Source organism: Corvus hawaiiensis, chromosome 23, assembly GCF_020740725.1.
Source record: "Corvus hawaiiensis isolate bCorHaw1 chromosome 23, bCorHaw1.pri.cur, whole genome shotgun sequence".
Classification (NCBI taxonomy): domain Eukaryota; kingdom Metazoa; phylum Chordata; class Aves; order Passeriformes; family Corvidae; genus Corvus; species Corvus hawaiiensis.
In genome coordinates, this window is record NC_063235.1 from 7,637,178 (window position 1) to 7,649,394 (window position 12,217).

The following is a 12,217-nucleotide window of genomic DNA, read 5'->3' on the forward strand; positions in this document are numbered from 1 at the left end:
GGAAGTCTGGCTGACCCCAGCTTGGGGGGGTCCCCCACAGATCCATCTGGTGCACCCACCCAAATGCTGCTTGAGGCGTTTTGGGGCTCATCCTGCACCTCCCATCCCCCGCAGCACCCGGCATTGCTCCATCTCCCTGCACGGGGGCCCTGCCGAGACTCGCTCTCCCAGCCGAGCACCCCGGGGTGCCCGTTCCCCCGCCAGGCACCACATGATGCCGGTTCTTTCCCTCCTCCAGGGAGGGCCCGAACTTCGGCATTGGCTCCGCCGGGTTTCGCCGCCGCTGGCTCCGGCTTAAAGTTGAGCAGCCGGCGCCGGGCTAGCCGGGGCGGCCGGGATGGGTGTTCTCCGCTGGCTCGTGGCCTCTGCACTCTGCATCGCCGTCCGGGGTGAGTCTGACCCCCACCCTAGCACTGTCCCTGCTGGGGACACCCCGGGCATGGGAGAGAGATGGCGGCACCCCACCAGATCTCCTCCCGCTGCACTGCAGGGCAGGTTGGAGACTGGGGAAGTGGTTTTATTGCTTGTCGGGTCCCAAAATTTACAGTTCCTCCAAGACACAGCTGGGGTGGGTGGGCAGGGGGGATGTGCCTTGAGGGCTTGGTGGGGCTGGGGACGTGAAAATAAGACTAAATTGAGGCTTTAACTCAAGGGGTTTAACCCAAGCAGGCAGGGCAGCCAAGCGGGAGGGGACGGGGGTGGCAGGGCGACCATGCCCCCGTGGGACCCCCTTTCTGGGCGCTCATAAAACCGAGCAGGGTTGGGAGGTGGCTGGACCCGTTGCTGGACCCTGACACCGTCTGAGGGTGCCGAGAGACGGCGTGTGATGGGTACCCCTGGCACAGCCTGGGGTGCAGGGGGGGTCTGCTCGTCCCTGCCTCCCCGAGGGTTGGGGGGCAGGTCTGCTCCCGGCTGTCCCGGGCTGGGCAGGTGCTGTCTGGGGCCGGGCACGTGCTGCCAGTCGTTCCGGGCAAGGAGGAAGATGCTGAGAGAGGGAAGGGCTCGTTCTCAGCAGTTGTGTTGGCGTGAGGTTGCATAAGCTGGGAGCCCGGAGGGAGGTTGGGGAGGTCACTGAAAGAAGCCAGGTGGAACCAGTCAGGTCCCTGGCACCCCTCAACCATGGCCTGTGTGTTGGGGACAGCTTGGCTGAGTCCCACGTTGGAAATACCATCCAAGGCCAGTGCTTGGGGTGACACTGGACCATTACCCCAACAGTCACCCGGGAACTGAGGCTCCCTGGGGGTGCAACAGTGCTGACCCTGGGAGGGTGTCAGTGCCTCGGTGTCCCTTGGATGTGCCTTTGGATGAGCTCAGGAAGATCTTTTGGCCAAGCAGGGAAGCCCCCAGCTGCAAGGAAGGGGAGCACTGGCCCAGCAGCCTCCCATCCCCATCTCAGCTGGGGGGACACACAGCCCTCCTCACCCTGCCCCTCTCTGCCTTTCAGGACAGGACTATGGGCTCTCCCGCCCACCCCCTCAGTTCGGCTCCATCTACCACGTCCGAGGTAATGGGATCCCGCAGCCCCCTGTGCTGGGGGAGAGGAGAGGATGCTCAGCACCGGGCAGGACCAGGCTGTCCCAGTGCCAAGTTGGGGCAAGTTCCAACAGCCGAGTGCCTCTTCCTGACCCTTCACCCATGGGGGCAGTGGCTTGCTTGGCTGTGGGTCCGCAAATTCTGGGGGGCTCAGGAAGGGATGTTGGGGTGCTGAGGTTTTGGGGCTGACCTGTGTCCTGTGCCGGGGGCTCACAGGGGTCATTAAGCTGCCCTACGCCGAGATCGAGGAGCCCTTTGAAGCCTGGTACAACCTGACAGGGAACAAGAGCCGGATCCAGTACTACGGAGGTAGGAGGTGGGCACCCAGCTGCTTCAGCTGCGTCCATCCCTGCACCAGCAGGACTCCTGTGCCTCAGTTTCCCTTTCCCTGGCACAGGGCAGGTGATAACCTTCCAGCTGGCAGCAGTGAAGCCCTATGGGATGAGGTACAAGATCACACCAGAGACGACCGAGAAGGAGGTGAACACCAGGAAGTGCTTCCAGCTGCCCGGCTCCAAGGAGGATGTGGTCATGGCTCAGAGCGTCTTCCCCAGCATGAGGGGCTTTAAGGTGGGAAGCATCAGAGCCTGGAACTGACTTGCCCCCCGAAGCATCTCCAGGCTGTGGGACAGGGTGCTGGGAGATGCTCCTCTCTGTCCGAGGGCTGCAGGGTGCTGGGACAGGCCAGGACACGTGCCCACACCCCAGGGCGCAGGGAGGGTCACTTCCCCACCCGGCTTGGGGCCAGACTCCTGGCTCCTTTCCCAACCCCAGCAGCCGTGTTGGGACGTGTCACATCCCACACAAACGCTGGCGTTTCGGCATGGATTGGGCAAGTCCCTGCATGGCGGGTCAGCTCCCGCCGGCCCCAGCCTGCGTCAGGGCTGGGCACAGCACGTGAGCAGTGGGGACAGCAGGTTGTCACTGAGCTGGACACATGCCTGCATGGCAAGAGCTTGGAAACACGCAGGAAAAACCTGGAATCGTTTGAGGTTTTTGGAGAAAATTAGTGCAGCCAGAACCCCTGCTATGGGTGCACAGAGTGCTGTGCACAGTGGAGTGTCCCCAGGGCACTGCTGAGCCAGACAGGGGGGTCTGCCCTGTGTTGCACCCCAAATCCTTGCCCCCGTTTCCATCCCATGCATGGCTGTGTGCTAATGGCCATGGAGCCACTGGATGCAGCCAGAGAGCCTGGTGTGTGCACTGGGCTGTGCAAAGGGGCTGGATGGGCAGCAGGGTGCCTGGGGGAGGTTGGGGTCCCCTCCCTGAGGCCCTGTCCCCCCCCCCCAGTTCCTGCGGGAGGAGTACTACGAGGGCCGGTACTGCGCTGTGTGGCAGAATGTCACCCGCTGGGCACAGAAGAAGAACGTCTACACCCTGTGGGTGACCAACTCCAGCTGTGGGGTGGCCCCCGTGCACTATGAAATGCGGGGGTACAACAGCTTGCTGGGCTCCCACTACGACAAATACGAAATTGCCTACACTGACTTCGACAACAGCTACCCCCCCTCCGTCTTCGACCTCCCCATCAATGGTGAGCCGGGGAGGGTCCCCCCGTCCTGCCCGCGGGGCTTGGGCTGACGGTGTCCTCTCTTCGGTCCCCAGAGACCAAGTGTGGGGTGCTGCCAGGGAACGTGGCAGAGCATCGTGTGCTGGCAAACCCCATGGAGGACCTGGTGGGACAGCACCAGCCCTGGGCACACCAGGTTTTCCATGACTACCGCCGGCAGATGGGGCGGCGCTACAGCTCCGTGCGGGAGCTGGAGCACAGGCAGAGCATCTTCGTGCACAACATGAGGTACAGGCAGGCGGGGGGATGACGACCCTCTGGGGGTGCTGCTCACACCGAGGAGGTGGTGGCAGTGCCAGCTGGGGCTGTCCCCACTGTGGTGGCAGGTTTGTGCACTCGCGGAACCGCGCCGCACTCTCCTACACGCTGTCCCTGAACCACCTGGCCGACCGCACGCCCCAGGAGCTGGCAGCCCTGCGGGGCCGCCGTCACAGCGGGATCCCCAACAATGGGCTGCCCTTCCCCACTGAGCTCTACACTGGCATCATCCTGCCCGAGAGCCTCGACTGGCGCATGTACGGTACGTGCGGGGTCAGAGGGACACCGGGGGGCTTTGGGAGTGAGTGCTCCTCACCAGGGCCAGCGCTGAGTCCCACAGAGCTCCCCTGCTCTCCATCACTACACGGAGGAGCCTGTGGGGCTGTGCTGTCCCTGCACATCTATGAGGTTGGTGAGACATTGGAACAGGCTGTATGGAGAATCTGGGGCTGTCCAAGGCCAGGATGGATGGGGCTTGGAGCAACCTGGTCTAGTGGAAGGTGTCACCTGCCCATGGCAGGGGGTGGAATGAGAAGGTATTTGAGCTCCCTTCCAACCCAAACCATTCTGCGTTTCTATGATTAAAGGCAGCTGAGTCAGCACTTGGCCCTGAATTCACTCTGGTGCCCCAGGGACAGATGTGATATCTGGAGCAACATCTGGCTTCCCCCATGTCTCCATCAGCTGGGAGTGAAACCCCCAAAGCTTGCCCCTAGCCAAGGGCAGGGGTCCCAGGTTTGCTGGTGCATTCCCCCACTTCAAGACCTGGCTGTGCTGCCTCTGGAACTCAACTCCTGCCTCAGTTTCCCTTCCACCTGCCACCATCCCTCGGTGTCAACCTGGTTTCTCATCCCCTGCCCCATTGTCCTCAGGTGCTGTCACCCCCGTGAAGGATCAGGCCGTCTGCGGGTCGTGCTGGAGCTTCGCTACAACAGGAGCCATGGAAGGTGCCCTCTTCCTCAAGGTGGGAGCAGGGCTGTGCCCCACGGCATGGATGGGGCGTCTGGAGGGTGCCCATTCCCATCCCTTCACCATGTCCCCCCTGCAGACCGGCGTGCTGACCCCCCTGTCCCAACAAGTCCTCATTGACTGCTCCTGGGGCTTTGGGAACTACGCCTGCGACGGGGGCGAGGAGTGGAGAGCGTACGAGTGGATCAAAAAGCACGGGGGCATCGCCAGCACGGAGTCCTATGGCACCTACAAGGGACAGGTGAGGGTGGCCCCTTGTCCCTGATGGCCTTCCCAACATCTTGTGGCTTTAAGACATAGTGAGACCCACCTGGATGTGTCAGAGGCACAAAGAGGCTCTGGAGATGAGGATGTCACCTCGTCCCCAAGGCACCAGGCTTCTGTGGTTCAAAGTACCATCAAAGTCAAGCCCCAGGGCTCGGCCAGGTGGTTTTGTCACCGCGTCCCTCAGTTTCTCTTCTTGCAAAACAGGGACAAGACTCCTCCACCCATGCGTGGTGCCATGGGTCACTCCATACCCCGGGCTACCCAGGGATGGAGCAAAGCCGCCTGGGGACAGGGATGTGACAGCAAGATGCAGGCAACAGCCCTCCAGGGCTTTGGGTGCAGAGCCAGCCCTCCGCATTGTGTCCTTGAGCAACTGGGAAAACATGCCCACCACCCCGGGCTTGGGAGGACAGCGGGGTCAGAGCCAGGATGCTCTCACAGCCCAAATTCCAGATCACTCCCTGCATCCACAGGGTCAGGCAGAGTGGGCGGGGTCCCAGCGAGGGATCCTAGGGGTCCTGGTGACACTGTGTGTCCCCTGGCTCTGTAGAATGGCTTGTGCCACTACAACCAGTCTGAGATGCTGGCCAAGATCACGGGCTACGTCAATGTCACCTCGGGCAACATCACAGCAGTCAAAGCTGCCATCTACAAGCACGGCCCCGTGGCCGTCAGCATCGATGCCTCGCACAAGACCTTCTCCTTCTACTCCAACGGCATCTACTACGAGCCCAAATGCGGTGAGACAAGCAGCACGCGGGGCACGGGAGGACCTGGGTGCCCAAGGAAATGTCAGAGCACCCAGGTCCCATCCTTGTGGTCAAGGGAGGGGTGGAGGGGATGAGCCCTGAAGTCCTCTGCAGCACTGAGAGTAGCCCTGGGAACAGGGATGCTGTCCAGACTGGGATGTTCTCTGGACAGGGATCTTCTCCAGACAGGGGTGGTCTCCAGAAAGGCATGGTCTCTGGACAAGGATGCTCACCAGACAGGGATAGTCTCCAGACAGGGATGGTCTTCAAGTGAACCCTCTCCCATGTCATTCCCTGCAGACAACACGCCGGGATCGCTGGACCACGCAGTGCTGGCTGTGGGCTACGGAGTCCTGCAGGGAGAGACCTATTGGCTCATCAAGAACTCCTGGTCCACGTATTGGGGCAATGATGGCTACATCCTCATGGCCATGAAGGACAACAATTGTGGTGTGGCCACTGAGGCCACCTACCCCATCCTGGCCTGAGCCACCCTGTCTCTGCAGGGAGGGCTCTGGGTGACACTCTCGGTACTCAGCCCTGGATCAGCCCCTTCAGTGGAACCATCAGGAAGCCAGGGACACAATGGGACAGGCCCATTCAGTGCTGGACATGGGGCAGGACAGGGACACAGCACTGGGCTTGCCAATAAAGACGCTGGAAAAATACTGGATGGCTTCTACAGGAGGGATTCAATTGCTGCCCACACAGCTGTGCCCCTGTGCCCCAGTGACACATCCTGTACAGGTCCCTGTCCCCAGGCTGGTTTTCTTGGTCCCGTGGGATCCTAGTCTGCCAGTCCCAGACACCCGGGGCGAGGGGAGCAGCTTTTCCAGCTCTGAGGTGGAGCACAAACAACCCCAGGGATTTCTGCTGAGATGAGAAATTCCTGGCGTGGAGTGTTGGGGAGGGGGAAGGCCTCCACCCTCTGCCCCACAGCCAAAGTGCCTGTTGTGGCTGCAGGTGGGGACGTCATCATCAGGGTGTTTGCCAATGCCACCAGCCAGGCACCTTCACTCTCTGGGGGTGCTCCCCTTTCACACCGTGGCCGTGGCTCAGCTGTGTGCTCTTAGTTTGGGCTCAAGCCATCCTGGAGAGCAGGATCAGTGCATGAGGATACTAAAACAGGGTGGGAAGGGAAACCTAGAAGAGGGGAAAAGTCATCCCTGACTTGTAGCTGCATCTGCACAGGCTCTACCTTCCCCCAAAATGGGGTTTTGATAGTTGAGAAGTGACATCCCCCATGACTACACCCCAATTTTGTACAGCAGACCACTGGCAGCACTTAGGGAGCTGCACTTCCCTCCAGGTGATACAACTGCTCTCATCAGTGGTGGCAGGTCATCATATTCCCTTGTTTTCTTTCTCTTGTTCACCTGCTTATTTGACAATTTGCTGATTGCTGAAGGGGTCTTTAATCATTCCTGGCAGGGAGGCTGGCTGGAATTCACGTCTGGGAGAGGAATGATCACCGCACAGGAATAATGTGGTTTATTCCGTGGGAGTCCAGGTCTCTTTGATTCTCTTGACTGCAGTCAATAAAACATGCTTTGACTTTCAGGGAACCGTGACTTTCAGGCTCCCTTTGGATAGGTGATGTCCTGAATTTGCTGCTGAACACGAAGGTGGCTTTGAGAGTTGGAGGTTTTGCATCCCCAGGAAGCATTTACTGAAATTTTGCATTCATGGCATTAGGGATATTGCGGTCCTGAGTGTGGGTAGTTTGGATGGCTGGGAACTTAAAAAAAAATATCTGTTTATTATATTTGAAAGAGGAAAAAATAAGAAAGGACATACCTGAAGGGAGGTTTGCTGTTTGCAGAGCCAGATGTAGGCTCTGGCTCCCAGCCCGGCTGAGCTGTGACCTCCAGACTTCCCTGGACACCCATACCTCAGAGTGGCTCCAAGTTCTGCAGAGCACAGCAAAGCACAGCCACTCTGAACCCTGCTATTTATTGGAAGCAAAGCTGGCCTGAAGCTCTGCATTTAAGGTTTCCTTTGGAAGAGACACCTTGCAGAAAACCCCCCCAAATTTGATACCTTGGTGGTGAAACATCAGCTGAGGTTGGTGTTTAAGGAAATGAGCACTGTTCAGGGTGGAAGCTGAGAGGATTTGGGACCCACCTTCCATATCCCACCTTGAGAACCCCATCTCCCTCTTAGTCTATGGGATGGACTGGTGGTAGCCCTCAGTGGTCAGCTTCCAGTCCTGCCCCCATCCTCTGTTAGGTGTTTGTCATGGTCTCCTCTCCTTCAGGGCCTCCTCCTTGTTCAGCTGCCCCTTTTTGGCATCTGCCAACCAAGAGCTTGGTGCTCGGGCACTTAGGCTGGGCATAGGTGATGTCTGCCTGCACACTGACCCCTTTCGAGGCTGTCCAAGCCAGTGGTGGCTCATGCTGGAGGTGGGAGCCTGCTTGGCCACCTCCCAGGATTTCCTGAGCCTCCAAACAGCTTGTTAGTCCAGCCTGATGCTCTCCTGATGCTTCTTTAGGAATTGATCCATGAAGATGCTCACCAAATGGTTGTCAGTCATCACCACCCAGGTGAGTGACTGGAATTGTGGCTTCTACCTCAACAATATCCCGGTTTATGACGAGATGGAGGTGCTGATGCTCCTCATGACCCATGTTAAAGGTAAGGACACTGCTCTCCATCAGGGTTGTGGAGGCTGTAGGACAGGGCTGTGACGTCTCATTCTTCATTGAAAGGGTGGTCAGGCATTGGAAGAGGCTGTCCAGGGATGTGGTGGAGACCCCATCCCTGGAGGAGTCCAAGGAATGACTGGACATGGCACTGGTCTGTGTGACAAGGTGGGGATCAGTCAAAGGGTGGACTCAATGATCTCAGAGGTCTTTTCCAACCTCAGTGATTCTGAGATTCTGTGACTGGAGCCCCTCAGCACAGCAATGCCAGCAAGTACCCTGAGTTTGGGAGCTGCCGAGATAAGCTGGCACAGGGATGACCCTTCCTCCTCCTGCCCTGCATCAACTCAACCCCGGGATAGGGATGGCAACCTTGGGGCAATCTTAGGTCCATGCTGGGCTCCAACCCACCCACCCAAGGCCAGGCAGGACATGGGGAGTGAGATGAAGCTCACCACCACAAACAGCTCCTGGGAGGAATTCTGTTTCCAGTGAAACAGCTCCTCTGTGGGTGAGAGCATCCAGATCTGTGGGATCAATCTGTCCACACATCCAGAAACCCAGGGTGGGCTGAGTTTGCCAAGCTAAATTATTCTCCGAGGAAGGGCGGCTGGGATTTCATCTGGGTTTGGGTTTTCGCCCTGCCCTCGGCTGTCCTGGATACAGCATTTCCCTCCGGAGGCAGCTGCGCTCCGGCACAGACCTCTGTGCAGCAATGCCAGGTGGCCAGAAAATGTGCTCCAGCCCAAAATCTGGCTGCCTTTCCCTGCTGGATGAATTATCTGTGAAAACCTCTCATGGCTCACACAAAACAAGGTAATTATTCAGCGAGCAGGGGACACGCAGAGCCAGAATATGAAATTATTATCTGTTAGTGATTTACAGAGAACCACAGACGGTGTCAAGGAACAGCAGCTGAATCAAACTTGCTTTGGCAACCTCGTGGCTCCCAAACGCTCCAGGCGACCCAGAGGGGCTGATGGAGAGCTCACAGTAGTACTCCTATGCCAGGGGGAAGGGGCTCCTGGGGGTCTCGGTCTCCCCAGGACAGAACCAGGTGGTCCATGAAGGGGAAGGACATGCTTTACATAAAACCCTGAGATTTTAGGATGGTGAAGACCATGACCCAGGGGAGGCTTTTGCTGTCTTACACAGTAACCAGAGGTTTTTGCGGCACAAAAAGATGTCCCTGCCCATGGCAGGGCATTAGGGCGAGACAACCTTTACGATTCCTTCCAACCCAAACCATTCCATAGTGAAAGGGTGCATCTGATATAGCTGAACAGCCTTCTAAACTCTGAAGGCTTGAAACTGCTTTGCTGCCAATGCGTCTCTGCTGGAAAATCACCGAGGCAGTGGCTTTCCAAGCGTTTCTTCTCACACTTCCTTCAGTAGCAGCTTTACAAATGCTCTTCCTCAGCCAAATGTTTCTCCCTTGGCGCCCGTGACTGCTCTGGCAGGTTTGTTGCTCATGTTCTCAAACGGAACCATTCCTTTTCCTTCAGCCCCAGGTATTTGCCACTCCGTACCCCCCACACCCTGACTTGTAGATTTTAATTGATAGGATAAAGGGGAATGGATTCAAACTAAAAGAGGGCAGGGTTAGATTTTATGTTAGGAAGAAATTCTTCCCTGTGAGGGTGGTTATGCCCTGGCACAGGGTGCCCAGAGAAGCTGTGGCTGCCCCATCCCTGCAAGTGTCCAAGGCCAGCTTGGACGAGGCTTGGAGCAACCTGGTCTAGCGGAAGGTGTCCCTGCCCATGGCAGGAGGTGGGACAAGAGGAGCTTTAAGGTCCCTTCCAACTCAAACCATTTCAGGATTCCATGATTTACTGTAACAGATTGCAGGCAGCGTTTCCCTTCTCCAGGTGCGCTGTCAAGCCCCAAAATCTGAGCATCCCCAGTCTTCCACCTCCTCATCCCGCAAAACCCTCCCCTGGAGCACTGCAGCCCCTGAACGGCGAGGAGGGGTTTGTTCCCAGCCATCCGCCGCCTCTGCCAAGCTCTGCCTCCTGCTTCCCACCGACGGACATTTCCCAATCACAACCCAGCATCCAGCACAATGCAACTAATGTCATGAAATTAAGTATTTCTCCTACACACAGCACATTTGCCCGGTGATTAGAACGAGTCCCCGAGGTAGCCAAGCACAGCAGAATTCCGGTTCATTATGCACACCCACGCAGCCAAGCTAAAAACCCAAGACACTCCCCCGGTCCTTCTTGGGAAAGCCTGAGCAGCTCAGATTTCAGCTTCACCACTTGCACCAGCCAGGAGTGGGAATACTCTGTCATCTGGTGTAGCAAAAAAGGTAAGGATAGAAGTTTCCCAAAGATTTCAAGGTATCCCTTAAGGTCTGAGAAAGAGGGAAGGGTGCAGGAGCACGGGAATGTCAAGCAAACGGAGCAGATCACACAACTGTGAGCAGTTACTGCCTTTTGCTCATTCCATCTTGGATTTACAGTGAACTTTTAACACCAAAATGCCTTAATTTCCCCCATTTCTCAAAGCACCTGTTCTGTGTCACGTTGTACAAAATGACAACTAATTGATGAAAAAAGGAGCAATTAGTGCACGTGTACAGTGTATGATCTGTCCCTGCTGCAGCAACTTGAGTCCAACCTCATTCCCAAAATGAAACGGGGCCAAATCTTTCCTGTGTTCCCACCTGGAGCTGCTCCCAGGCTGCAGTGTAAGCACAGGGAGCTGCAGTTTGCTCTGACCCTGCTCCCCATTAGAGGTCGATCCACCCGTGAAATCAGCCATGGCTGTGTCTGGGACTTGTGGATGAGCAGCTGCTGGAGTCAGAGCAAAGGGGAAGCAGGTTCACGTGAAGGTTTTCCTTTCCCTGCAGACACAACCTCCTGCCTCATTTTCCCTTCCTCTTCCTCCTATTCTCTTTCTCTCAAGCCTCCAGCCACAATACTCCCACTGCCCCTGCCCTGCTGGTGTCTCCAGCCCTCCCCAGAGCAGGTGGCTCTGTTCCTCCTCACCTCCATTCTCAAGGCGGACACACCTCCTCCTCCTCCCCACACTCCTCTGCTCTCTTCCTTCCTTTCCCCAGTCCTGACCCTCCTTCACCCACCTCCACAGAGACCTTCCCTCCCTGCAGCAGCTCATCTCCCCAGCCCAGCCCTAATCCAGCCTCCCATCCTCCTCCTCCCCAGCCCTAATCCAACTCCCCTCCCCTAACATAGGCCAGCCATGGATCTCCTGTTCACCTTGTCCTGGTTCAGCCCTGCCACCACCCCCTTCAACCTCCCCTCAGCTCTTTCCTCGACCCAGCTCAGCCTCCTTCCGGCCCTGTCCTGTCCTGTCCTGTCCTGTCCTGCCCTGTCCGTTCCCCCAGTCCTGTCCTGTCCGTTCCCCCGGCCCTGCCCAGTCCTGTCCTGCCCTGTCCTCTCCTGCCCTGTCCTGTCCTCTCCTGCTCTGTCCTATCCTATCCGGCCCTGTCCTGTCCTGTCCTGTCCGGCCCTGTCTGGTCCTGTCCTGTCCTGTCCTGTCCGGCCCTGTCCTGTCCTGTCCGTTCCCCCGGCCCTGTCCTGTCCGGTCCGGCCCTGTCCGGCCCTGTCCTGTCCTGTCCGGTCCGGCCCTGTCCAGTCCTGCCCTGTCCTGTCCGGCCCTGTCCTGCCCTGTCCTGTCCTGTCCGGTCCGGCCCTGTCCAGTCCTGCCCTGTCCTGTCCTGCCCTGTCCTGTCCTGTCCTGTCCGGCCCTGTCCTGTCCTGTCCGGTCCGGCCCTGTCCAGTCCTGCCCTGTCCTGTCCGGTCCTGTCCGGCCCTGTCCGGCCCTGTCCTGTCCTGTCCTGCCCTGTCCTGCCCTGTCCTGTCCGGCCCTGTCCGGCCCTGTCCTGTCCTGTCCGGCCCTGTCCTGTCCTGTCCGGTCCGGCCCTGTCCAGTCCTGCCCTGTCCTGTCCGGTCCGGCCCTGTCCGGCCCTGTCCTGTCCGGCCCTGTCCAGTCCAGCCCCGCCCCTTTTCCCAGTCCCCGCCCCCTCCCCCCCATCGTCTCCACGCGCGATCTCGCGCGACCTCCCCCGCGCGCCGCGTCACGCGGGGCCGAGCGGCTGCGTCACCGCGGCCCTCCCGTGACGTTCACGCTTCCCCGGCGCGCCCCGCCCCGCCGCTGTGAGTGACGGCCCGTTCGCCAATAAGAAGCGGCCGAGGCGTGACTGATGTGGCGCGCCGCCAATGGACGGCGGGAGGGGGCGGGGCCGCGCGGGCCGGGCGGGCGGG

General features: G+C 58.7%; 1 protein-coding gene across 1 annotated transcript; it reads left to right on the plus strand.

Annotated features, from left to right (window-relative positions):
* The first annotated feature begins 215 nt into the window (after positions 1-215).
* LOC125337464 (digestive cysteine proteinase 1-like) lies at positions 216-6,014 on the plus strand. Its single transcript, XM_048327205.1, has 11 exons — positions 216-389; positions 1,445-1,504; positions 1,750-1,842; positions 1,931-2,103; positions 2,824-3,067; positions 3,139-3,331; positions 3,430-3,623; positions 4,234-4,325; positions 4,410-4,571; positions 5,148-5,337; positions 5,647-6,014. The coding sequence occupies exons 1-11, from the start codon at positions 338-340 to the stop codon at positions 5,832-5,834; spliced, it is 1,641 nt and encodes a 546-aa protein (XP_048183162.1). The 5' UTR covers positions 216-337; the 3' UTR covers positions 5,835-6,014.
* Positions 6,015-12,217: the final 6,203 nt, after the last annotated feature.